Source organism: Manis pentadactyla, chromosome 14 (genome assembly GCF_030020395.1).
Source record: "Manis pentadactyla isolate mManPen7 chromosome 14, mManPen7.hap1, whole genome shotgun sequence".
Lineage (NCBI taxonomy): Eukaryota > Metazoa > Chordata > Mammalia > Pholidota > Manidae > Manis > Manis pentadactyla.
This window is the reverse complement of record NC_080032.1, coordinates 43987940-44013904: the sequence shown is the minus strand read 5'-3', so window position 1 is coordinate 44013904 and position 25965 is coordinate 43987940. Positions and strand designations below refer to the sequence as shown.

The following is a 25965-nucleotide window of genomic DNA, read 5'->3' as shown; positions in this document are numbered from 1 at the left end:
CAGGTATAAGGCTGATTCATTGCCCAGGCCTGTTCCATATATATGTTGTTACTGGGCACAGCCTGAGCGTTGCAACCACTGTAACCCGGACTGTCTTCAAAATACGTGTAATAATCAGTGGGCTGCATGTAGCAATTGCTGCCGGCAACTGGGTGCACTTCATAGAGTTCTTGCATACAGTAGTTCATTTTGCTGCCCTGGTTCAGTTTCTACTTTACATATACAGACACTCTATGCATGCATTCACCAGCCCCATGCACCCTTAGAGCTGGGCATATACGCCAAGAAGCATACATCCATACACATGAAATGAGAAGGGAAGATGAATAAACACCACCACCAGCATAGCTACCCAGCCTGCTCTGGAATAGCACCTGATGTGCTAAAATCCTATTTAGATGGAGGTGTCCTTGAGCTCTGCTGCCATTCAAACCTATTGGAAAGCTGATTTCTGCCTTGCAAAGGTCTTAAGCTATCCATGCAGCTAATTCCTGGGGAAGACGGCGGGCACGTAGGGATGACCTCCACCCAGCTAGAGGAGTGACAGCAAGATGTCCTTGTTACTTGGAGGCTGCGAAGAGTCATTTTATATGCTGTTTTTAATCCCTTTCAACATGATTAGAAAATGATTACTCAATGTTAGCTCATTTTGGTTGACAGCTTAAGCATCAAACATTATAAAGACATCTTAGAGAATATCCTTGGATACACAGAAAATCCTAAAATCAATAATCTGGTTTATTAGCATGAACCAGAGAAAATTCAGCAGTAACGAGCCTGATGACTGACTTCAAAACTTAATCTTGTCATACAAATGTCAGTGGTTAAATCTGTTGTTGAATGTTTCTGACTAGCTTTTAATAGCAAGACCCAACCATCTTCTTAATGACACACAGGTCCCATGGAGTTTAAAAACTTCCCAAGAAAAGCCACGTCTGAAAATGCTGCTGGTGTCTATGAGTTTGTTCTATTCTGTTCCTTGCACCTGATAATTTTCTACATCATTAGCACTAATCTACATGAGACCCAAGGCTTCAACTTGCCTTGCTCATTCTGTCTTTATGTGTTGTTTATAAGTAAACAAGGGGCAGCATGTGCCAATGCCCTTCCATGAGATGTACCCCCTATTCCCCCTTCTGTTTGTGCTTACAGCACTCTTAACGGCAGGATGTAGAAAACTCTGTGCATCTACCATTTTATTCCCGTTCAAATCCACTTTTGAGATTACTTTCAAGCTTGTGATTTAAGTAGTACTCACACGCTTGACATTTCAAGGTAGAGACCCAAAGGAAGCACCATATCTTTGCACTGAGATGCTAACAAATGCCTCATTAGACCATTTGTGCTTGCTGAGACGATTTCTAATGGTATCTTTTCCATGTGGACGGTGGTGAGCATGTGTAGGCCCACATATATGAGAGTGTCCTAGGCCATGATTCAGTAAGGGCAGGGGTTGCCTTCTTTGAAGTAAGGGGTTCTTTCTCTTTCTTCTGGAGACTGAGTTTGCAGGGTGGGGCCTCAGGGGGTGACTTTTACATGTGGGTTCCTGCTGGTCCATGAATGTGTGATCTTGTTGGTATTTCCCTCCCATGGGACCACAGATGGTAATATTATGATGTTCAACAGTGAGGCCTCTGCTTTTGATGTGAAACTCCAGTCAACTCCAGCATGGAATGCTGGGACAGGGATATATGACAGGAGAAAGGAGGGTATTATAGTCATTCAACAAACATCTACGGGTGTCTGTTGAGTACAAAGCAGGAGGTGGTGGGAGCATAAATGGCTGTTCAGAGTCAACCAGGTCCCTGCCACTAAGTAGCTTAATAGCACGTGTATTCATTTTACAGAGTCAAGTAGGCCATTATACTGAGTCTTTAGGTACTGACAATGTTATAAACATAGAAGAGAAGCCAGAGATTCAAGAGAAGAAGTTGAAAATTTAGAGAACAAGTCACAGATGAGACAAAATGAGGAAGAAATCCCTATGGACGCTTAGTGATAAGACTTTTCAAAAAGCTGCAGGTGAACTATAAAACAGTTAAAGGAATTTTCTCCAAATTTGAACCTAGAACATGAGTTGCAACATCCTAGAAAGCATGAAAGTTACCATAAGGAGTAAAGAACATGGTTACCGTTTTTATAGTGTCTTTACTCTCTGATTTTTTTTAAAACAAATAAAGGATTTGTTCACAAGTGTTCGTAAGAACACATACACATAACGTTACAATTAACATCTTCTCCCTACTGAAAATGTCAAAACATTTCATTGGAAGCAATGACTATTTTTTGAAACCCCAGAAGAAAGGATCCAGGCCTTGTGTGTTTTGTCTGATCTCATTTGTTTATCTCAAATTTCCCAAAACAAATCTGAAAATTAACCATTCAAGAAAGCAGTGTTCTTTCCCGGCAAGCCCACAGGTATGTTCCAAGGCCTCTTTTTCTGGTTAGGAGCTGCATGTTGAATCCATCCAGTTTTGCAATGTTGCCCAGTGCATTTCCTGGCTCCCTTTCTGTTCCACTGAACTCACAAATCCAAGCAATTTTTGCTTGTCACCATCAGCAGTACCAACTAAAGCCACAAGGGAAAGCCAAAGTCTCTGGTTTCATTCCAAGGGAACACTTAAAAACAATTTTCAGGCATCTCTACATGTGTTCGGAAAATCAGAATGTGATTCTGCCCCAGAACTGGATATACACACTGCTGTGGAAAAGGAAAGAACAACTCCAGAAACCATTCCCCCTCACCCCCAATTTTTACTAACGTGTTTGGGAGAGGCCTGAGAGTCGACAGCATTTTTATTGAATTAAAACAATCCCAAATTCCCTCAGAAGTCCTTGAACAGGTAAAAAGTTTCGAATCATGTTTAAGGGAACTCACCTCCTCATCAACTTTTATCTCTTGGAAACAACAGTATACAACTTGCTGAAATGCTCCCCTTCTTGTACTAAGTGGAGAGATTTGTGTAGTAAATGCACAAAATCCTTATTGGTCAGCTGAAAAAGGCATTCACTGCTCACACTGAATTTGAAATATGGCCCCTCACACCGTGACAGATGCGACCATGGCGCGGACACTAAGGGAAGATCTCTTGTGCTCCTTTGTAAAGCCGATAAAGCAGTTTAGACATATTATGTGTCACAAATGAGGTGAGCTCTGGCAAGACTGTTTCCTTACTTCCACTGCTGACTACTCTAATTTAGCTACTTTAAGACAAGCTTAAGAGTTATTTGATCCACAGCGCATCAAATTGCCTGAAATAAACTTGGGAGGGCTTTAATAATTCTTATTAGAAGTGTTTCAATCAATAATCCTTTATTATATACATACACCTTTGTATATGGCTGGATGGAAATAACCTAATGGGGTAAGACTAACAGTCTTGCTTGGAAAACCTCACAGTAAACAATAAACCCTCAAGGTCTCTTGGGGAGGAGAATTGTTTCTCACCTTCTCTCTTTCCCTCTATCTTCAGCTGTGTTGATTCTCAAATACGGCTGCACATTGGAATCACCCATAAACTTTACAAACCACTGGTTCCTAGGTGTTACCTTCAGAAATTCTGATTTAATCAGTATGGGGATGAAACCTAAACATGAAGAGTTTTTGAAGTTCCCCACGTTATTTCCACAGGCAATGCAATCTGAGAACTGCTACTTCCTCCTTTTTCCTCATTCGCAGTTTCGCTGTATGTCCCTTAGTTCTTAAAACTTTACCCTCCACACCTCAGCCTGGTTTCACTTGTCCTTAAGTTATCTAGTCAAGTAGAGGAGACAGGTTCAGGAGACATACCAGGAGGAAATAAACCCAAGGAAGTGTGCTAACCTTGACGTGGAAATGCAGGAGGGACCCGCCAAGAGAGGTGGGGACGGCCTCACAGAAGGGGTGACCCGTGAGCTGGCCTTTGAAGAGTACGCAGGAGGCCGGAGACAGCTGAGCAGAAAAGCCTTAGGGACAGCGATTCCAAATGCACACAAAGGAAGAGAATGAATAAACTTAGGGCCACATTAATGCTAGTTTCTACTCTAATGCTCGGTCCTACTTTCTTCTTTAGTAACAAATCTCTACCTTTTAGTGGGACAATGGTCTTTGGGAAACACTCTTTGTTTCCCAGTCTCCCTTGCAATTAGATATATCTATTGCCAGTGAATGACTACTGGCCAATGAGATGTAGCAGAAGATATATTGTAAGGCAGTTTCTAGGAAACTTAAAAGACAGACTGCTGCATACCATTTGCTTCTTCTTTGTTCCTTCTTCCTGCTGCCTGGAGTGTGAATATGATGGCTGGAGCCCCAGCCACCACTTGGTCCATGAGGATGGGAGCCATTCTCTGGAGATGGCAGGAGCCTAAGCTGGAAAGAATCTAGGCTGCTGAACCTAGAACTGTCACAGCCCTGCCATACTAGCCCAGACTTGGGATTGAATCTGGATTTTTTTTTCTCAAGTGAGAGAAATAACTTTTCCTTTAGGTCATAGCTTTCTCCTTTGTAAAATAGTGATAACAGTACCCACCTCATTGGTCATTGTGAAGGTTAAGTGAGGTCATATAAGTAAAGCAGAACAGTGAGTGGCATAGGAAGAGACATAATTATATGCACATAATAATAATTACTAAAGTGCCCTAGACCCTGCCTTGAACTACTTTCTCTTCTGAATCTACATTTTCACTCTAGGTTAGGAGTCAACAAGTTTTGGCCAAATATGGCCCACTAGCTTTTTTGTAAATGAAGTTTTATTGGAACAAAGCCACAACCATTTGTTTACAGATGGTCTGCGGCTGCTTCTGTATCTAGTCTGTGCTACAAAGGCAGAGCTGAGTAGTTGCGACAGATTGTATGACCCACTGAAAATATTTATTAATATATATTGAATAATAAAATAATATTTATTATTACATAATTATGTATTACAAATATTTTAATTGTGGCACTTTACAGAAAAAGCTTGCAGTCCCCTGCTGTAGGTGATCTCTTCCTGCCTCATCGTTTTAAATAACAGTTAAATGCTGATGACATCCAGATGCGTATCTTCATCCCAGATGTCTCCTCTAAAATCACAGTTTATGTCCAGCCGTCAACTTGACATTTCCGTTTGCACAACCAGCAGGCATCTCCAACTCAATTCTTTCTAAAACCTCTTCCCCCTGCCGCCTTCCCATCTCAGTGCCACCATCCACCCCGGGGTGTAAGCAATGGCCTCAGAGCCCTCCTCGATTCCTCAGTTTCCTCACCATCTACACAATCCTTCAGCAAGTTCACTGGTTCTTCCTCCAAAATATATTTCTAAGCCAGCCACTTCTGTCACCACTGCCATTACCCTTGCCCAAAACGTCACCATCTCCTCACCAGATTCCCCGAAACGACCTCTGAACTGGCCGTGCCCCCCACTAATTCTTTGTCAATACAGTACCCCAAGAGTCATTAGATCAGGTCACTTTCCTGCCTAAAGTCTCCAGTGGCTCTTCACTGAATTTAGAATGGAATTCACACTCTTTAACAAAAGGTGGCTCTTCCCCACCCCGTGTCAAACCTCATCCCTCCTTGTACACTGTACTCCAGCCAAAACAGCGTTCTTCTGCTCTGCGAACACCCCTGGGTCTTTGCTGCCTCAGGGACACTGCGCATGGCTTTCTCTCTGTCTGAAATGTCAGCCACTTTGGCTCCTCACAGGGCAGACACCTTCTCATCCTTTTGGATTTCACTGAAATGCCACCTTCTCTCTGAGTCAGGAGGCTCTTGAACCCATCATAGGCCTGTAGGCCTCTGACAGTCACCACGTATATAACAGCAGTTACTCTCTCAGAAGATAGATGGAGGGATCTCAGAACACCAAAATTGATGTGCATTTCTAAAAACAAGATAAATTTTGCATATTGCCAAGACGGACTATGGTAGACATAGAAATCCCCTGTGAGACATCTGTCTGCCTAAGGTTGAGCCAATTTTCTCTTTTATATCTCTGTCGCTAGAGAACAGGATTGACCTGCTTATGAAACCTATCTCAACTGAAGTTAGGGAATTATGGATGGGTGTCCCCATTGCCAAGCATCTCTGCCCCAAGAGAGGGAATGAAGAGGGTTGATGCATTGCCTGCCCTCTAAAGGAGCTGCCCCAGTTGAGAAGTCCTTTTATAGATGTAAAGGGAGGAGGATCTAGATGTGACCGTGTGAGTGCTGAAAGCATATCTAAGTGTTAGCTAATATATTCTTGGGGACTTGAAAGGGTGGGGGACAGAATAACTCTTTGAGCATGCTCTCTTGGCCTTTTAATGTCTGGATTCTTTTGACCCACTCCTTTTTAAAAAGTACTTTACTTAATCCAGCTGCAGAGATGAGAACAGAGTCTAGCTCCTGGCTCTCCAGGACCCCTCAGTCATAAAGTGGCCCTTCCACAGCTCCCCAAGACATCTGGGAAATGGTGGAGGTACCCTCAACAATCCTAGGATATTACAATTATAACTTCTGAGCTGCACATTCCTTGCATATTTTATTTGACTTCTGAGGAAACTGAGCCCCAGAGGGATAGAGTAAACTTGTCACACAGTAGGTGGTGGTTATTGGGACCAGAACCTACTCCTGCTTTGAGTATTTCAGTCATCCTATTCAAGGGGGGCCTTTATTTTCCCAACTGATCCCAGTGCTTTAAGTTTAAAAAACTTCCCTGGAGGGCAGGAGGGAATTAGAGGGATTTGTCTCTGGCCTGGGGATTGACATTCCCTCATTAGGACTTCAACTTAATCATGTAAACTCTTGAGTCCATAGGATCATGACCAACTCTAACCATTTTGGAATTCCTTCTTCCTCAGTCCTAGGTGTGTTAATTAGCATGAACCTGTCTCCCTTGGACTGGAATAATTGTGTGATCTTCATTAAGTGGACATCATGACTACTGTATTAACTGTTCTCAGTGTTCCCAAAATGGTCCAAGATACCAGTCCCAAGTGATGCTTTGAAGAAGAAGCAAAAAAAGAAGTTCTATATGCAAATGAGTTTGGGAGAGGATGTGTTGCACAATCTTCTTTTAGAGATTCACAGAAGAAAACTGTTGAACTTGGTGTGACTTTGTATAACTCAGCATTTCCCAAACACATCTGATCACAGAACCCTATGTATCTTGTAACAGCTGTTACAAGCGTTCCATGAAACACACTTGGAGAAACGCAGAATTCTGTTCTGTTCTGTTGAATATATGGCTGGAGGCAAGGCCATCTGTAAGGAAAGACAGAATGGTGTTTTTTTTCTCAGATTACACACCAAAGGCAGAGGGAAAGAGCCTGGGAAGTTGCTGAGGTGGAGTGACCCATTTCTGGTCTTTACCCAGGAGGAAAGCTGCTGAGCAGAGGACACAGGCCACACACAGATCAGAGCCCCAGGTGGCCACAGAACAACCGGGGCTTGGGACTGAATCTGCATTGGTAGAAATAGAAACTCAAAGCCCTCCTCTTTTAAAGCATCTTATACTCTGAATTCATTTCAAACTTTTTCTTCTTTAGTATTTAATAAAAGCTTTTCAAACGTGCTAACCTATTGTAAGCAGCATATAGATGGGTCTTGCTTTTTTATCCATTCTATTACTCTGTGTCTTTTGATTGGTGCATTCAGTCCATTTATATTTAGGCTGATTATTGAAAGATATGTACTTATTGCCATTGCAGGCTTTAGATTCATGGTTACCAAAGGTTCAAGGTAACCTTCTTTACTATCTAACCATCTAACTTAACTCTTTTACTAAGCTATTATAAACACAGTCTGATGGTTCTTTATTTCTCTCCCTTCTTATTCCTCCTCCTCCATTCTTTATACGTTAGGTGTTTTATTCTGTGCTCTTTTGTGTTTCCTTTGACTGCTTTTGTGGGTAGTTGATTTTATTTTTTGCCTTTAGTTAGTATTTGGTTGGTCTGCTTTCTTTGTTGTGATTTCATTTTCTCTGGTGACATCTATTTAGCCTTAGGAGTGCTTCCATCTAGAGAAGTCCCTTTAAAATATCCTGTAGAGGTGGTTTGTGGGAGGCAAATTCCCTCAACTTTTGCTTGTCTGGGAATTGTTTAATCCCTCCTTCATATTTGAATGATAATCGTGCTGGATACAGTATTCTTGGTTCGAGGCCCTTCTGTTTCATTGCATTAAATATATCATGCCATTCTCTTCTGGCCTGTAAGGTTTCTGTTGAGAAGTCTGATGATAGCCTGATGGGTTTTCCTTTGTAGGTGACCTTTTTTCTCTCTGTGGCTGCCTTTAATACTCTGTCCTTGTCTTTGATCTTTGCCATTTTAATTATTATATGTCTTGGTGTTGTCCTCCTTGGGTCCCTTGTGTTGGGAGTTCTGTGGGCTTCCATGGCCTGAGAGACTATTTCCTCCCCCAGTTTGGGGAAGTTTTCAGCAATTATTTCTTCAAAGACACTTTCTATCCATTTTTCTCTTTCTTCTTCTTCTGGTACTCCTATAATGCGAATATTGTTCCGTTTGGATTGGTCACACAGATCTCTTAATATTATTTCATTCCTGGAGATCCTTTTATCTCTCTCTGCATCAGCTTCTCTGTGTTCCTGTTCTCTGATTTCTATTCCATTAATGGCCTCTTGCACCTCATCCAGTCTGCTCTTCAGTCCTTCTAGAGATTGTTTTATTTCTGTATTCTCCCTCCCTACTTGATCCTTTAGCTCTTGCATATTTCTCTGCAGGTCCATCAGCATGGTTATGACCTTAATTTTGAATTTTTTTTCAGGAAGATTGGTTAAATATATCTCCTCAGGCCCTCTCTCAGGGGTTGTCTGGGTAATTCTGGACTGGACCAAGTTCTTCTGCCTTTTCATGGTGATAGAGGTAGCTGTAGGCAGGTAGCGACTGTGTCAGCTGGGAGAACAAAGTCCCTTCTTGCTTGTTGGTCACCTTGCCCCTCTCTACTGCCTGTGTTGGTTACCTGCACACCTGGAGCAGCCTCTGGATTAATCCCCTAAGCTGCCATGGGCGGGTCACCATCAGGGTAGCCCAGAGCCCTGCGGGGAGTGGCAGGCATGCCGGGTGTGTTCTTCTGCAAGAACAGCACCCCTTTGCACCTTGCCCCAGTTTCCTCTACCTGTGTCAGGTAGCTGCGTGCTGGTGGCGGCCTCTGGGTCTGGCCTGGGCAGCTGCAAGCTGAGAGGACATCCTGGGCGGTTGCTGTGGGCGCGGCTGCTCTCCAGCTGCTCAGCCGCTGTGTTGGGGCCATGCCGGACTGGGGAATGACTGGCAGGCTGCCTATTGCCATGAGGGGCTTCAGGGGTGCGTTGCCACCCAGGGGGCTGGGGTGCCCAAAGTTCCTCAGAATTTCCAGCCTGCTGGGCTGCGTGTGCCGGGATGCTTCTGTCCAGCTGTGAGGTCTGTGTCCCTTTAAGAGTTTCAAAAAGCACTCGCTTTTCTTTTGTCTCAGGGGAACTGACTGTGAGGACCCGTTTGCAGATTTTACTTTTCCATTTCCCTAATATCCAGCACACCATGCAATGTGTGTCTGCGCTCCCAGTGTGGATTCCTAGGGCTGGGTGTTCAGCAGTCCTGGGCTCCCTCTCCCTCCCTGCTCCACCTCCTCTCCTCCCTCTGGGAGCTGGGGTGAGGGGCGCTTGCGTCCCACTGGGCCATGGCTTGTACCTTACCCCCTTCGTGAGATGCTGAGTTCTCGCAGATGTAGATGTAGCCTGGCTGTTGTACTATATCCACTGGTCTCTCTTTTAGGAATAGTTGTATTTGTTGTATTTTCAAAAATATATATGGTTTTAGGAGGAGATTTCCGCTGCCCTACTCACGTTGCCATCTTGGCTCCTCTCATGTTCTGACCTATTAAAGCTCTACTGAAGGTAGGTTTTTATTCACACTCCATCACCAGGCAGAATCTGCTTTTACAAATATGTGCTTAAAGAACTAACAACATGGTTTACTAGTACGAAGGCAGTGGAGTCTGATCTGTACAATGGAAAAAACATGGTTCTGATGAGAACATTCAAGTGGGACACTCAAGTGGGAAAGGCACCCTTGGGGCCCACACTAATGGACACAGCCTCAGTAATTGAGCTGGGGAGTTTCTAAGGAGGAGGAGGTTCTCATTGAGGCAGTGCTGGTGGCTTCCTCAGCTTGGACACTCTGCAGCCCTCAGGTCTGGGGTTATTTGTTCTTTTTTATTTCATTAGAGTTTCCCTAGCACATTCATACAAAAGATACCACAAACCCAGTTAAAGCAGCCTTCTGTTAGATGAAAGAAATCAATTTATAGAATGAATGGGTTAACAAAAACAGTCCTTTGTAGTTCCACAAAGATTATAAAATCAACTCCAAAATCCTTAGTCAGTGGTTCTCAAAATGTGGTTCCTGAGTCAGCAGCATAGGCATCTCCTGGAACTTCTTACAAATGCAAATTCCCCAGCCCTGTGCCAGACCCACTGGGTCCAATGCTCTGGGGCGTGAGGCCAGCAGTGCCTGAGTGGACAAGCCCTCCCAGGGATTCTGATGCAGGCTAAAGTCTGAGAACCTGGATCCAGACCAAAGAAAAAATGTACGCACACAGAGGTGAGTGCAGAACAGCACACTTAAGGCTGGGGATTGAAAAAGAAGTAAGGCTTTTGAAATACATTTTAGTCCACTGGTATCAGCATTGAATTCTTCTCTTTCCTAAGTCAACAGTGGAATGTCTGCTCTTTTTCATGACTGAACATATGATTCAAAAGCAAACTTTAATGAGTGTGATACAGTCTGATGAAGCTTGGGTATCACACTCTAGAAAACATATAATAACATTTCAGTTTTGTGTAAAATGTAAAATCATTTATTAGGACACTGGCTTAATAATAATGCTGAGTTCTATTGCATGTTATCTTCATAACCAAACAATAACGCTGGTAGGGGATGTAATTCCCTTCACGTTTCAGAGTGGAAAGTGGAGGGGATGGTTTTCTCACTCCCACGTTAACTACTAAGGGAGGATGTTAGTATTCAAAGTTTGGTCCTTGAATTGTTATTATAAAACTTGCTTTTTGCACTTCCCCACACTGCTTTTCTAAGTAGGAAATCATTTTAATGTTTTGAAAGTTCTGGGCTAGTTATGTGCTTCAAGACCAATTCTAAGGTCACTTGAATGATTTATCTGTTTTTCCAGAGATGCACCTAATTTAATGCCACCTCATATATTTATTTTGATCAATATATTTCCTTCTACCTTCTTTCAATATATTTCCTAGCTGGGCTGCAAATTTCAAGGGAAGGCCTTGTCTTCCTCCTCTGGTGTATCTGCCATTAGATCTGGAAAATAACATAGAGGGTACTGATCTATAAATGATGTGAACTAGGAGAAAAATGCTCTATAATATTTTACATTTTTTATGAATATCATTTAAGTTTTGCATGAATATTACATACTCATTCATTTTATGGATTCTTTAATGTAATCACCCAAGGCAGGTAGATCCATGTCCCCTTAGTTTAATGTGTTAACGTGATGACTTCATTGTAATGCACACTGATGGACTTGATTTGGAAAGTTCAGGGGTTGTTTGAGTGGAATGGTTTTAACATTTAACAGGTATAGTATCCTTTCTTTATTCCACGATATAATGTCAGAGATTAATTTAAAAACAGATTTCCTAATAATAGGAGCAATGAATGAGTGATTGAGTCATCTGCATTTTCTTTTCTTTTTTATCTTTAAGTACAACTAGGGCAAAATCTAGACTCTGCCACAATTGATGTAATTTTCAAAAGATTTATTCTTTGTTCTTTCAAGGCTCCTGTTCTACAGTTACACTTGAAAATGTTATGAGGAATAATTAAAGGTAAGAAGTTCAAAGTACTGATACAAAAAAAAAATGCTACAAGGTGGATGAGCCTCAAAAACAGTATGCTAAGTGAAAGATGCCATTCAGATTGTCTGATTCCATTTTGTGCAGTGTCCAGCAAGATGAATCGGTAGGGACAGACGGTAGACAAGTGATTGCCAGGGCCTAGGTACAGGAATGAACTTGAAAATTAGCTCTAAGTTTCTTTGGGGTGACGGGAATGTTCTAAAATAAGACTGCGGTGTTGACTGCACAACTCTTTAAATGCACTAACAATTAGGGAACTGTGCACATAAAACAGAGGAATTTATGGCATGTAAATTATATCTCAATAAAGCTTTTCAAAAATAGATATGGGATCACAAATAGCTTGAGCTAATTAGAACTGATGATTAAAATAAAAACATCAAAAAGTTCACATCATTTATAGATCAATACCCTGTATGTTATTTTCCAGATCTAATGGTGGATAAGCCAGAGGAGGAAGACAAGACCTTCCTTTGAAATTTGCAGCCCAGCTAGGAAGGCATATCACCAAACAAAAGCAGTACCTGACACACTGAGTACTTCAAGTGTTAAGTGAACATGGAGCAAAATGGAATTAGTATTTTGGAAACAACACGGGGTAAATTCTCCCTTATTCTTCTCTAAGGCAGATGTCGGCCAGACAACAAGGATTTTGAGTTTACTTGGTCCGTCAACAGACCTGCTGCTCATTTCTAGACTCAACACTCTCCCAGTGTGTCTCCTTGGAAATCCCAGGTAGGATGTAATGTGCCTCAGTTAGCTATTTTATTCTCAGCACAAAGTACAGGACAGGACACACAGAACACAGCCATGAACATTTTTGATGTAAATCTAGATGAACTCACCATCTCTGGTAAATCAGACAGGCATGTGTGGAAGCTACACAGAGGTGAGGCGGTGCACAGCCAATACTGTGATAGCATTTCATAGCAGTGTAAAGGAGAAACAATTCATCCTGATGAAGAGTGGAGAAAGTATCTCAGAGGAAGTGATATTTAGACTTGTCTTTGAAGGATGAGGAGAATAAAAGAGGATTGCAGAAGAGATTTCAAAAATTGGTACCCTGAGATCCAAATCTAGAAATGGTGAATTGAGATTCTTCATTATTTCAAAGGTCAAAAGAGAAAGATACATGGTAGAGATCAAGATTAACTTAAGATACACCTCAATCGTAGTTGTTTTGCAATTTAATATGATTGGATTGTGGGAAGAAAAGAATGTTCAGTTAAAACATAAGAAGAAAGAGGCTGTACTTGTTTGATATCATCAGAAGTCTTCAGACTGTAGAGAAACTGCTTTCTGTCCCTACTGCAGAGAAAGACGTCCCCCCCACAGGTATCACCCTGTCATTCCAGCCTGAACAATGTCACGGGGGACAGAGAAACAAATAACTGTTACTCTTGAGAAATTCATCTCTAGGGTATTGAACGGATGCTTCATAAGAGGACTTTTACAAAATACGATTTTTGCCAACCCAGTGACATAATGAATAAGCTCATCAATAAGGATATAAACCTCCTTCCATGACAATAGAGGTGGTTTGGAAGATTGGAAACTATTTCTGAATCACATACTTAAATCCCAATTTTTATAGGAACAAACATCACATGATAAAACAATTTTGAAGTATTTTTGGCCTAAATGTGTAATTTGATTTAACATCAGTCAAACCCAAATTGGGGAACGTTCTACCAAATAATTGGCCCACATTCCTCACAAATGACACTACCATGGTAAACAAAGAAAGGTTGTGAAACTGTTCTAGATGGAAGCAGACTAAAGAGACACAAAAAAGTAGATGAAATGCAAATCCTAGCCTGGATTCTGCACCAGAAATCAAACCTGGTATGAAGGACGACTGGTGGTGGCCTGGCTCAGCCCTGCCAGGGTGTGTAGAGTCACGAAAGGCCCCCAAACACAAGTCCTCTCCAGCCCTGGTCTCAGCCTCCATCTCCCTTCAGGGTATTAAGAAGGGGTTGGGAGGGCACAATTTATGAAATTTACATAAAGTCTGAGATTAGGTAAAATATAGTGGGTGTCAATGTTAAGTTTCCTGATTTTGATCATTGCACCATGGTTTTCTGAGAATTTCTTTGATTTTAGGAAACACCATGAAGAATTCAAAGGGCCTCAATGTCTGCAACTTACTCTCAAGTGGTTCCAAAAAATCATAGTGTATATGTATACAAACTAACACACACACACATTCACACACACAGAATGGTAAAGCAAATGTGGTAAAAATGTTAACAATTGGTGAATCCAGGTGAAGGGTATATGGGAGTTCTCTGCACTATTTCATTTTTTGGGTAAAGCTAAGAATACTTTAAAATCCATTGGAAAAAGGAATTTATAGGTGTGCTTAGCAGATCTTCCAAGAAAACACACAACTCACTCAAACTTGAAGACTTGATGGTCCTTTGCCACCAATTTTGTTCTTTTAATTCAATTCTTAAAAACAGAAACAAACTTAAAAAGTGGGCAGACTTGCAATAAAACAAACAGCAAAATCAGATAGCCTTTGATTCATTTAAGAAAAGTGTGTCAGATAGATTAGTGGTGTACTCTTTCTTTTTAGTGGTGCTCACTATTTGTGTCCTTGATATTGCAAAATCTTTTTTTTTTTTTTAATCTTAGAAGGGTCATTTGTTTCCTTTATTTGGGGAAGAAGTAAGATTCAAACAGAGTGATCATATCAAACAGAAGTTAAGAATGAGCCTATGTATAACCAGAAGGGGATAACAAGAGAACACAATTCCCTCCATCCAGCTATAAATATTAAATGGGATGAGCCCATTGCAGGTACCTGTTTCCTTGGAAACCCAGTTAATTGAAACTCCTGCAAAAATTAACATGTATTTTTTTTCCCCCTTAAAGGGCAGGAGCTTCTTTTACTTACACAGTTTTGACCTTTAGTTTTTATCATAGGCTTATTATAAGAACTTCTTTCCAGAGCTAGGCAAACACAGAGCCAAATAAGCATTTTTTCATTAGTTTTGAGGGTTGGCTTACAATAGTGTGGCTGCCCTAGCTGCACCATTACAGGACAGTCATGGGTAGTTGGGGTAGCATTCACCACTCACCGACTAGTGCCATCTAGACTAATAAACCATCAGCCCTAGACGAATGGTTTAACCTTTGATATGGGCTAAACCATTAGCCCCTCTAGACTAAGAAATGATATTCTGACTCAAGTACCAGAACTTACCAATGTAGATAATTGAGTTAAATAGTCATATTTGCAGTCGAGCTCTATATTTTAAGAGGCAGTAAATTTTACTAAAGTCAAGCCCCTCTTATAAGTCAACACTGACAAATATTATGGGGATAGAGGTTCACCAAGGATAATTATTGTGCTTCAGGTCAATGCCATGGAGAATGGGCTGGTCCATGGAGGATTTCTGACTCTCATTTCCAAAGTTCAACAGGTTCTGGATTTCTGGTATCCTTGCAATGTGGATAGAGGAACAGGGTCATAGTTATTCCAGTTTAAGTCAAGGAGGCTGAATTGGTCCAGCACCTGAAAGGTTGTTTTATAAATATCGTTCATCATTGGCATTAGTCACAGAATAAGCTAATTAGAGCAAGGACACATCCCTTTGTTAATATAGGTCATTCATGCAGGTGGAATGGCTGCCTCACACACTGGCTTACTTTGTTTGCAGGGAGTCTCTGCATCTCCAAGGGGACTCAAAATACTCAGACCCAAAGCCACTGGCCTGAAGGGGCAAGGACATCTGGTCACCATGAGCTTTAGGGGAATAGGTTTGTTATAGAGCACGGGTGTGTTTTCAGAAACTGAAGGGGGAAGAAACCGGGACTTCCTGGGGAATGGAGAGTGGGTGTCTGGATCACCCCAGGGCTCCCGTGTTCCTGGGGGGAGCTGTCCCAGTGAGAAGTAAGAATCCTGAAAGAGACAGTGTAAGACAATTGATTTTGCAGTTTATCCTGGAGCTGCCCAATTTTCTGATGTTCATAGCTTAGATTTTGGGGGTCAGTACTAATTTAATGCATTTTGTCCTGTTTACCCTACAAGGGGGAAATACGGTTATTGTATTGGACAGCTACTTTAAAATAGAGTGTAGATTAATGTCCTTGGTTTCTCTGTGGTCAGTTAATCTCTGATTACCTTCTTTGTTGGAGAGAATTAGTGATTTGTCAAGGTTAAAATAGCTGGTAAGTGTCAGACCCAAGAGCCAAAGCATGTTTTTTTGTTCTAAACACTCCGTATGTGCTCACTAAGTGCCGGGCAACATCCTTCAGATTTGACCAGCAGGTCAGCTATGTAATTTAAGGATTCTTAGAATATCTTCCCCCTCTTTACTGAGGTATAATTGACAACACTGTAAGATGTTTACAGTGTACATCATGGTGATTTGATATATGTATACATGGCAGGAGGATTTCTCCCATCTGGTTAATTAACTCTATCTATCTATCTATCTATCTATCTATCTATCTATCTATCTATCTATCTATCTATCTATCATCTACCTACCTACCTATCCATCTATCTATCCTCTATCATCTTTCTATCTATTTTGTGAGAACATGTAAGTTCTAGTTTTTAAGCAAATTTCAATTATACCATACAGTGTTATCAATCTTAGGAATGTCTTGATAGCCCATGATCAATACGCCATTCACACATTTGTCTAAGTTTGAAACTTCTTTGTGACCCCTGCCTTCAGGGCCACCCTGTGGCAAGCAGTGAGGTAGGGGTCATTTGTCTCCAGAGCACTGTGTCATGGCCTTAATTAAGGGTGTGTGTGTCTCCTGCTGAGCAGTGCACAACCTGACAGCATGCACAGTATGACACTTGGCAGTCCTGCTCCCACCTTTCTGTCTCTCTCATTCATTTCCCCGCTAGCCTCATCCATTTTCTGGCCTCCTTACACTCAATCCTTTTCGTCATCTTTTTTGGATCCTGGCAAGGGAGAAAGGAACCTGATCCAGTTCATCCACTTGGAGATGCTAGGGTTATGCTAAGCTAAGCTATCCAGCCTGGAGGCTGGCATTTTGGAGAAAGGCCAATGACAGAATCACAGGTATTTGGGGCAACCTGCGGAAGATGTCCTGGAGAGGGAAAATCTTTGAATTCCAATGGTCGCTTATGATTTCTCGGTAAGGCTGACTCTCCTATGATAGCTCTTCAACTTCAATGCAGTTCCATAAGTTAGCCACCCACACTGCACCTGATTTTGCCAGAAGACTACCTGTTGGAGGTGTCAAGGGATTTGGCTATTACATGTTTCCCCTGTACCCAAAATATCTCTGGCTTTGGAAATGTCAATCCTGTTAATATTGATTTAGTGGCTATGCTCACTATTCTTGCATAATCTTTCCAGGCTTCCTAAGATTAATAGCTCCGATTTATTGAGAACTCACTGTGTCCCATGAAATCATCTAAGAGCTTATTTCTTTCCACAGTTGTCTAAGAGAGAGGACCCCATTTTACAGATGAGGAGTCCGGATCCCAACTTTATGGATGAGGAAACTGAGGCTCAGACAGGCTACATGACTTGCTCAAGGTTCAATGGCTGGTAAGAGGAAGCAGCAGAATTTGGCCTTCGTGTGTAACTAGACATGTGCTGAGCCCACTGCCCTTCCCCTGAGTGCGCACAGCGGCTCCGCTGTAGTTGAGCTTCCCTCCTTAGGGTGCCTGGACTTTTCTTAAGAAACTATAAAGTTAAAGTTAAAGAGCCCTGGTGTTAGAGCCAGACTACCTGGGTTCAAATTCTGCTTCAGCTCTTTCATACAGTTTTTGGTTTCTTGTTTCAATTTTTAATTGTTAAAAGAGTTTGGAAAATGTCTTGCTTATTGTTGTGGACTTTCCTTTTAGTTTTAGTCTGTGCCTCTAGTAGAGCTGTGTACATGACGCTTTGTTTTGCTTCTCTCTGTTTATTATTATATAGTTTGTCAATGTATTTCAAGGTCAGACAGGGTGACGAAAACTGGAGGAGGAGGCACAAAGCTAAGTGATTATTTATATTCCAACAACAGTTATCATTTATCTCTACTAAGTGGCAGGCACGATGCTGGGTGCTTTGCCCACATTATCTTTCATCTTTACAACAAATCTGAAAGCCGGATATTATTACCCCATTTGAAATTAAGGGGACTGAGGGTCAGAGAGGTTAAAAAATCTGCTCTGAGCTGGTAGATTAAAGAGCAAGAAGTCCGTCTAAGCCTGCCTGACTGTAAAGCATATGATCTTAACATTAGGAGAAAACTACACAACTTATTCATTACTACATCCTTATTGTAAAAAATTTTGAATGTAGTTGTATATGGGGTTAATATTAGTATCCTCCTTTATCCCACTCTTTCCTTTTGAAGGTGTCTACTGTCACAAGGTTGATGTGTATCTGGGAACTGTTTTCTTTGCACATTTGTACACACACAATGATAGAGACTTTCAAAGCTGTTAATGGGAGGGTGCTACCCTTAGCATACTGTCACTTTTGCATTAAGCATTCATTCCTAAAACCACCTCTTTTTAAGAACGTGCTTCTTTTTCTAGAAGATGCTTTAGATATGTCATAATTTATTTGAATGTTTCCCTATGGATACCCACTTAAATTGTTTCCAACTTTCCAGTAACAAAAACAAAGATGCAAAGAAAACTTTTGAACATGGATCAATTATTTGTGAAATTATTTCTATGAGACAGAGGATTGTAAGGGGGGGTGGCTGGGTCAAAGCAGAGCTGCATTTTATGTTGTGACAGCCACTGCTAAACTGGCCTTGGGAAGCCAGGGGTTCATGCACTGCTCTGTGCTGCATCTCAATGAAAATGGGACTTGAATAGAACAGAGCTTTGAATTTCAGATGCTTGTCTCCCTTCCACATTGCCCCGTGTCCATTCCCCTCCCCTCTGCACCCGCATCCTAGATGATGGCTTTACTTTCCTTCTATTTCTGTCTCCCTGGTCTGCTTCTGGGGTGCTTGTCATCACCCTGCCTTTGAAGTATTGCATCATGTAGCTCCCTTACACATGCTGGAGGCTGGTAGAGAACATTCACTCTCATGCTGTGGCCGAGGCTTCAGAGTGCCCCTGAAGTGTATGAGTCTCACTGGCGCCCTCAGCCGGGACTGCGCCCCTTATGTATGTTGAGTAGGGGCCAAGTGGAGAGCAGAGACGGATGGAGCCGATGGTTGTGCTGGTGGACGGGCTCAAGCTTTCTAAATCCTCCACCTGCTAAAATACTCATTTACCTGAAGATGCCCTTGTATTTTACTTAAGGACAAAGAGAGTGGTCACTGGCTGGAAATGTGAATGTCTAAACTTGAAGGATTATAATGCATACTTGAAGGATTCCACCTCTCATATTTAGAACACTTTGTTATTTTGGTAAATGAGAATTATACATCATTTAAAATTGTCATCATTGATTTGATTCATTTTTTTTCTCCTTATGAAGAGCATGAATTAATAGTCTGCCCCTTTGCTAATAGGCACTGTTTTAGAAATTACTTCAACTTGTCTAAATCTTGGGGACTAGCTTAATTAATTATGGTATATCTGTGAGCCAGAATAATTTATAGCCAATAAAAATCAGGAGTCTGAAGAATATTTAATGACAAGGGAAAATGTTCATGATATATTGTTAAGCATTAAAAGTGGGTTAACAATGGTATGACTAGTATGAGTTCAAGTTCAAAAAAAATAGATATGCACAAAAAAGATTGAAATATAATTAAGATTTTAACACTTTATCTTTGCAGGATGAAGTCATAAATAATTTTTAGAAATTATTTTTGTTGAATTTTGGGGGAATTTTTGGAGAGAAACTGGCTTGTTAGTAAAATTTAATTTAGACTATTTTTTTTTCCCACTTTCCTGGGGATCTGAGACTCACTTCTCTTGATGTTAAGCATAGAGCAGACCTACAGAGAAAATTCAGTGAGCTCTCCAGATTGCTACTAACCTTTTTCTGGTGCACCCAGGGAAGTGGGTCAGTCCCTGCCTTTTTTTATACCACCAGTTCCAGTGTTTCAGGAAGGCCTCTGATTGAAATCAAGGGTAAACATCAAAGTACAGAGGTCTGACTGCCTGTGTTCAGGAGGGCTGGTTTGACCAAGTACATGGGCAGGACCATCTTTGCAGGGCTGGTGGGAGCCTCAGAAGGGCAAGACAGGCCTGAGTGGAGACAACCTTGTAAGAACGTAGAGGAGGATCAGTACCCAGCCCAAAGAATGGGATTCTCCGAAGGGCTCAATTTCCAGAGGGATGTGGTAGTAGTGAATTAAACAGAACGTCCAGTTGGCAACTACGGTCGGCCAGGCCTAAAGGAAGGCCCAGTCAAGACTGGAGAGACCCAGTGGCTCCCCAGGTGCAGTCCAATGGGGAAGAAAAGTGTACATTCCCCGAGTGTCCACTAGGTGGCAGGCCCTCTCCTACCCTGAGAGCTTGAGCGTATTCTCTCGTATTTTCCTGGTATGCAGTTTTTGAGAATCACCCAGAGAGCTGTTAAAAAAAAAAAAGATCCAACAGCTTCCTGGGCCCCTTTATAGGGCTTCCAACTCAATAGTCCTGGGTGGAGCCTGAGATTCGGCAATTTGAACAAGCTCTGGGGGTCACTACTGCGACAGGTTGGTGAAGGTTGAGCACCACTGAGTACATCATCTCAGACTTGGAGAAGCGAGGAGGTGGGCAGGAGAAGGATGTGGTCCTCGAGGCTGAGCAGTCAGTCTGAACTGTGACAAAAACTCCAGGAAGGTGTAGTGTGGAGGTAGAAGGGGGGATGGGGGCACAGAATGGGGTCCCTGCATCTGGCTGGAAATAGCCTCCGGCACTAGAGCAGACTTGAACGGTGGGCTCTGCAGCACAATGTCAGGTCTCCAGAGCTCTCATTCTAGTGAATGTGTTACCAGTGAATTGCCTTAGAGTGAATGTAGCAGATAGGAGTACAGGTATATGCAGATTAGTATGAAACTGGTATTCAGATCAAAATGAAAAACAAAACATTACATACATTCCAAAAACCAGCCTAAAGGAACACATTAAGAATACTATATGGCATAAATCAGTGATTCTCAAAAGATTTCAAGTGAAGAGTCATGAAAAAATAATATCTGGTCCATTATGCCCAATACATGGTTTTGCTGCACGAACTTTTACATCTCTCTGGCCACCCATGAACGACCAGGCAAGTCTGACAATCCCCAGCTGGTCTAGACCCTGTTCAGCCAGGTGAGTCCACTGATTACGCATTTGCTTGTCACTGGTAATGTCAAATTGCTATACTCGCATCAACAGAGAATGGTAATAAGTAGAAGCTCACAAAAGTGTACTCATCCACAAACCATACTTAGGGGTGCGTGATCTAAACTGGCTGGGTTACCGATTTGAGAGATGGGCTTGTTGCACAACTTCAAGCAGTTTGTCCTTTGGGCTCCTGTATGGCAGATCCGTAACTTTGTGTATCCTTCAGGGCCATTTAGCTCTTATCAATTCCATCTGGGGTCCTAGAGATGGGGCTGTATGAATGACTGCTGGCCTTGCTGCTATTTCTTCAAGCTCGACGTCAAGGACAATGTTCTGCATGTGGCAGGTACTTAATAAATAAGCACCGATGGGATGAACATACGGAACTGTAGCCCAGGACTACAAGCATATCAACCATACCTGGGGACTCAACAGGTATAGCCAGGAAATTCAGGCTCATCATGGATGGACATCAAAATGGAACTCTGCTCACAGGGATGACAAAGAGGTAGCAGACAAGTGGGGCAGATGTGAAAAACCCACTTCAAAAAGAAAATAACGACTAATCAAGTTGTTTCCCTGGCCTTGATGGTGCCTCCCTGAATACAGGTGTCCATTGAGAATGAGTGAAATTTGGCTTAGAAGGTTCTTGGGCCATGACAATGTAGGCTTCCTGGTGACATTTTCATGCTGAAGTAAGGCACTGACTCACATTCAAGCCAAGCTGAATCCTGGTGATTACTCCAGAAACTATTCTCCTTATATACTAGAATATTGAGGAAGGACTTCAATAATTTAATTATATTTTCTTATTAAATACTTCTCTGGCTTGCAGCAAAAGAAAGCTTAATGAAAGCAAAATGCATTGCCTACTCTAACATCCCTGAAATGGCAAGGCCCACCCTACACTAACTCTCCTCTCCTTCTCAATTCCATACCAGGCACACAGTGCAGCCCAAGGAATTTATGTCATTTTAATGATGCATAGCTAATAATAATAATGACCACAGCAATACCATAATAACAATAGCTGCCACTGAGAGAACACTGATGAAAGGTACTATGCTAAATGCTTAAATACATGATTTTATCTGATCCTGTCAAAGATCACATAAGTTAGCCCAAGGACAGAAAGTGGAGGGGTTAAGATTCTAGCTCAAACATGTCAGGCTCACAATGTGTGATCATACCCACCGTACACAGGTAGAGCCTTTGATCTGAAGAAAGACTGTTTCCTTTCACATTAGAAAGAAAGACTGTCTCTTTTTGCATTAGAAAGAAAGACTATTTCCTTTTGCATTGGAGTGTACAACAAACTGAAAAGTGAACAGTGTCAGGAGCTCCAGGCACCCAAGACTGAGCTTTCTCATAAGTGATAGAGACCTGGATGGATCCTATAAATGAATGAGTGAATATGGGTACCAATTGTGAATGAATCAAATTTAGTTTGTGAGGTTCTTAGATCATGAAGACGCTCTAATTTCCTGTTGGCATTTCATTATAAACCAAGGACTGACATGGTTTTGATGCCAGCTTATAAAATTTCAAGATACAATCTGATTTCAAATTCTAAGACTATAATTCACTTGTATTTCATGCAAATTTGCACATATACACACACAGACACACCTATCCCATATCATGATTCCTTCAAAAACACTTATTTTGCCCTTTTTCTAAATATCCCTTTCAATTTCCCAAATCTGCCACATAATAAAGGTGAGATAGTTCAAACACAAATCTTCCCAAGGAGACAGGTATAGTTGTGACTACACTCAAATCAGAGCTCATACCAATATTTTATCATTTTTAGATAATCCTCTTTTCAACTGAAACCATGTGCACATCCAATCCCTCAGGTCTATAGGTGTTTTCAGAAAAGCTTAAAGAACAGCAGATTTTTCACAGTGTTTATGTTCAAGTTAGGGCAGTTTGCAAAAGTCCCTCATGGCTCATATGTAGGAAGTTTACAAACTTTCCTTAATATATCTTGGCAGGTGATGGCCAGATTTTCAAATACATAAGTCAAAATCCTTGAGGAACAAACCAAACAGATCTTCCTGGTTTTTTATAAAATGCTAAATTGAAAAAGAATGGGAAGTTACAAGAACTTGGACATTAAAAGACACAAATGAATTTAAGAAGCAAAGATTTCTGGGAGCCTAAGAAGATCAGCCCACTACATCTGTCAAGGTGGAGGTCACCCAAGGTATGGCCTAATGCCATCAGGCCCATTTAATGCTTTTTTAAAAAGAGGTGACAAGCTCCTAACACCATAATCTTGCCTTTCAGGATGATGACACAGGGATTTTACAAGCAAAAGAAAACAACTTAAAACCTCTGTTTTGAGCATGAATTGTCTATTTAGGTTAAAGGAAGACTCTGAGATCACATTAGCTACTGGCACAATTGGGAAAATAAATGTACACACATGCACACACACACACACGCACACACACACACACACGTTTTAATGCAAGTATAGAACAAATGCAATGTCTGTTTCCACTCAGATAAAAAATTGAATCAAAGCCAAAAATAACAATCCTTCTGCTAATCAGAAATGAAAATATCTTCTCCCCAAGCGATCCAAAACAACATGAAACTGAAGTGAATGGCTGTCCTTTGGAGCGCACATATTTATTTATGTTTTAAGGCAGACCTGGGGCTAAAGAAACCATGTAAGAGAACCGTTGGGGAAGCCACATGGACACGGGTTGGAATAAATGGAGACTGAGCACAGTTACCCCAGACTGCTTCTCCTTGCTGAATCCCTGGGGACGGTCTAATAAAAATCTGGTTACCTTTACATTTCTTCTCTTCTGTTTGGAAGGTCTGGGCACTTGGGACAGTCTGGTCGTTCACAACATCATGGTCCAGATGGAATATTGAGCTAGTCCAAGTGGCCTGGATGAGATGTGATGACTGTTCATTTTTCAATGTGCTGCCCCTCTCCGAATGGCTCTTCCTACGCAGGCAGGCTTCAGACATTCCTACCAGCTTCCAGCTGTGTTCCAGGTCTGCACGGTGCTTCGGTATGTCCCAGGCTGGCAGGCCATTTTCTGGAGGGTTGAAAAACACGAGATGACAGGCTGTTGGCATCGTCAAGATTTTGTTGAGATGCAGAGTTTTGGAAGGCAGGTTGTTTCTCAGTTCTTTGGGGCTGACAGTATTCACATGCACCTCCACTTCACGGCAGGGCTAAGGTGTAGAATTTGTCAGCCTTGGGCATTTAGCCACCACAGCTGGACTGCCTCTCAGAGTAATCAGCACATTCCCCCTTATTTTTAGTGCCTAGAAAGGGCATCATTTCGCCACGGAGAGGCTGTATTCACCAGTCCTGCTTCCACAGCAGGGGCCCAGGAGCAAGTTTACACCAATTTATGTTACTGCTTAGCTGGCCATTTGAGGTCTGTGGGTCAGGGCTGGCTGTGGACACTTTTCCGATCCTTAGGACATAGCACAGCCAGGATTCAGCCTTGTTTGATTTGGGCTTTATCACAGGCTGGCCTGGGGGGCACCCTTTTGCTCACGTGGCTCCTGAGAGAGTGACAGCTCTGTTCTCCTTACCACCTTCCACCCGTGGGAAGGGAGACGGGATCTTCAAACAGACATTGTGTCAGTCATTTCGGTGTAGTCCCAAACTGGCAACGGATCCGATGAAGGAAAGCACCTAGTGCTCTAGGCGTGGGGCGAATTAACAGCCCCAACATCAGAATGACAAGCCCCAAATCTCTTTGGTTGAGGGAATTACAGGCAGGTAATTATTTATGCATACTGGGTTTTTTTTTATTCAATGTTCAGGGACTTGAAGGTCTGCCCTCTAGAAAATGGGAAAAATTGAATAATATAATGAAAACTTTCTCACACTAACCTTCCCTGATGGCAAAGTTTACTTCCTTAACTATCTTGACTTAATGTGGATATAAAGTAAAGAATAAAAATAAGCAAGCTAATATCTATACCTATTTCTATATCTATATATCTATATAAATATCTACACACACATATACGTTGCATATGCATACACATTAAAAAACACAATCTGGTCATCCATATTTCCAGTAATTTATAGGCTACTATCTGTCAAAATGAGAGAAAATACAATATAAATAATGTTCTACTTTTTAAGTGATCATACACAGTGATTGAAAGACTAATTTATATGTGAATTTACTTTTACACTGAAATCACCCACGGACCATAGATAACTACATTAGAGAGAAAAATTCATTCTGCTCTGTGCAGAGTACTGGGATTTTTAAGCTGCCTTTCAAACACTGAAAATGAATTTTAAACTATTTAACGCAAAGATTGAAAATGATTTAGGTTTCATAAGTACCGCCTCTAAAGCTACAAGGTGTCTGAAGATGATGTTATTTAAGATTTTTGAAAGGGTAATAATGTCAGTCCCTTTTGGGTTTTCTGAAAGGGTAATAATCTCAGTCCCTTTTGGAAGTTGTGTTTACCCTTCGGGGTCTTCAGGTTACTGTGTGGAAATTCTGATAACTATACAATCTATTTCTACTCCAGGGGGAGATTGTGAATGATAGCACAACAAAGCAAAAATCAACACATGATTTCATTGTCATGTGTTGAAATGGAAATGCTGTGGCTTGAAATAACATGGTAAGCAGTAAGTCCCCTTTAAGAAAGCCACAGCTTTTGGATAAAACATTGATCTCACTCAGAGAAGAGCCCTGAAAATTCACTCCATGCCAGCAGCCATGCTAGGCTTTGTATGAGTCTCTGGGTTCTTCCTCCTTTGACTTTATATGACATTATTCAATGCAAGGTGAATAGAAAAGGTCTGGACTCCACCAGGCCAGCTACAAGTGCAATTACAGTCTCTTATTCTCACTATCCATTAAAAGGAAATACAGATTAAGATCTTGGGAGACTGTATTGCATTTCAGAGTAAACATATCTT

At 41.6% G+C, this 25965-nt stretch overlaps 1 protein-coding gene across 13 annotated transcripts in view; it reads right to left on the bottom strand.

The window, feature by feature from the left end:
* THRB (thyroid hormone receptor beta) overlaps positions 1-25965 on the bottom strand; it is a 370782-nt gene that overhangs the window by 45915 nt on the left and 298902 nt on the right. For 11 of the 13 annotated variants that reach the window (XM_057491371.1, XM_057491372.1, XM_036886123.2 and 8 more), the window contains one exon: positions 23840-24097. The exons of the other annotated variants lie outside the window; for them this stretch is intronic. In XM_057491371.1, coding sequence (XP_057347354.1) covers positions 23840-24097 — 258 coding nt within the window. The remainder of the gene's footprint in view (positions 1-23839; positions 24098-25965) is intronic. 13 annotated transcript variants of the gene reach the window in all.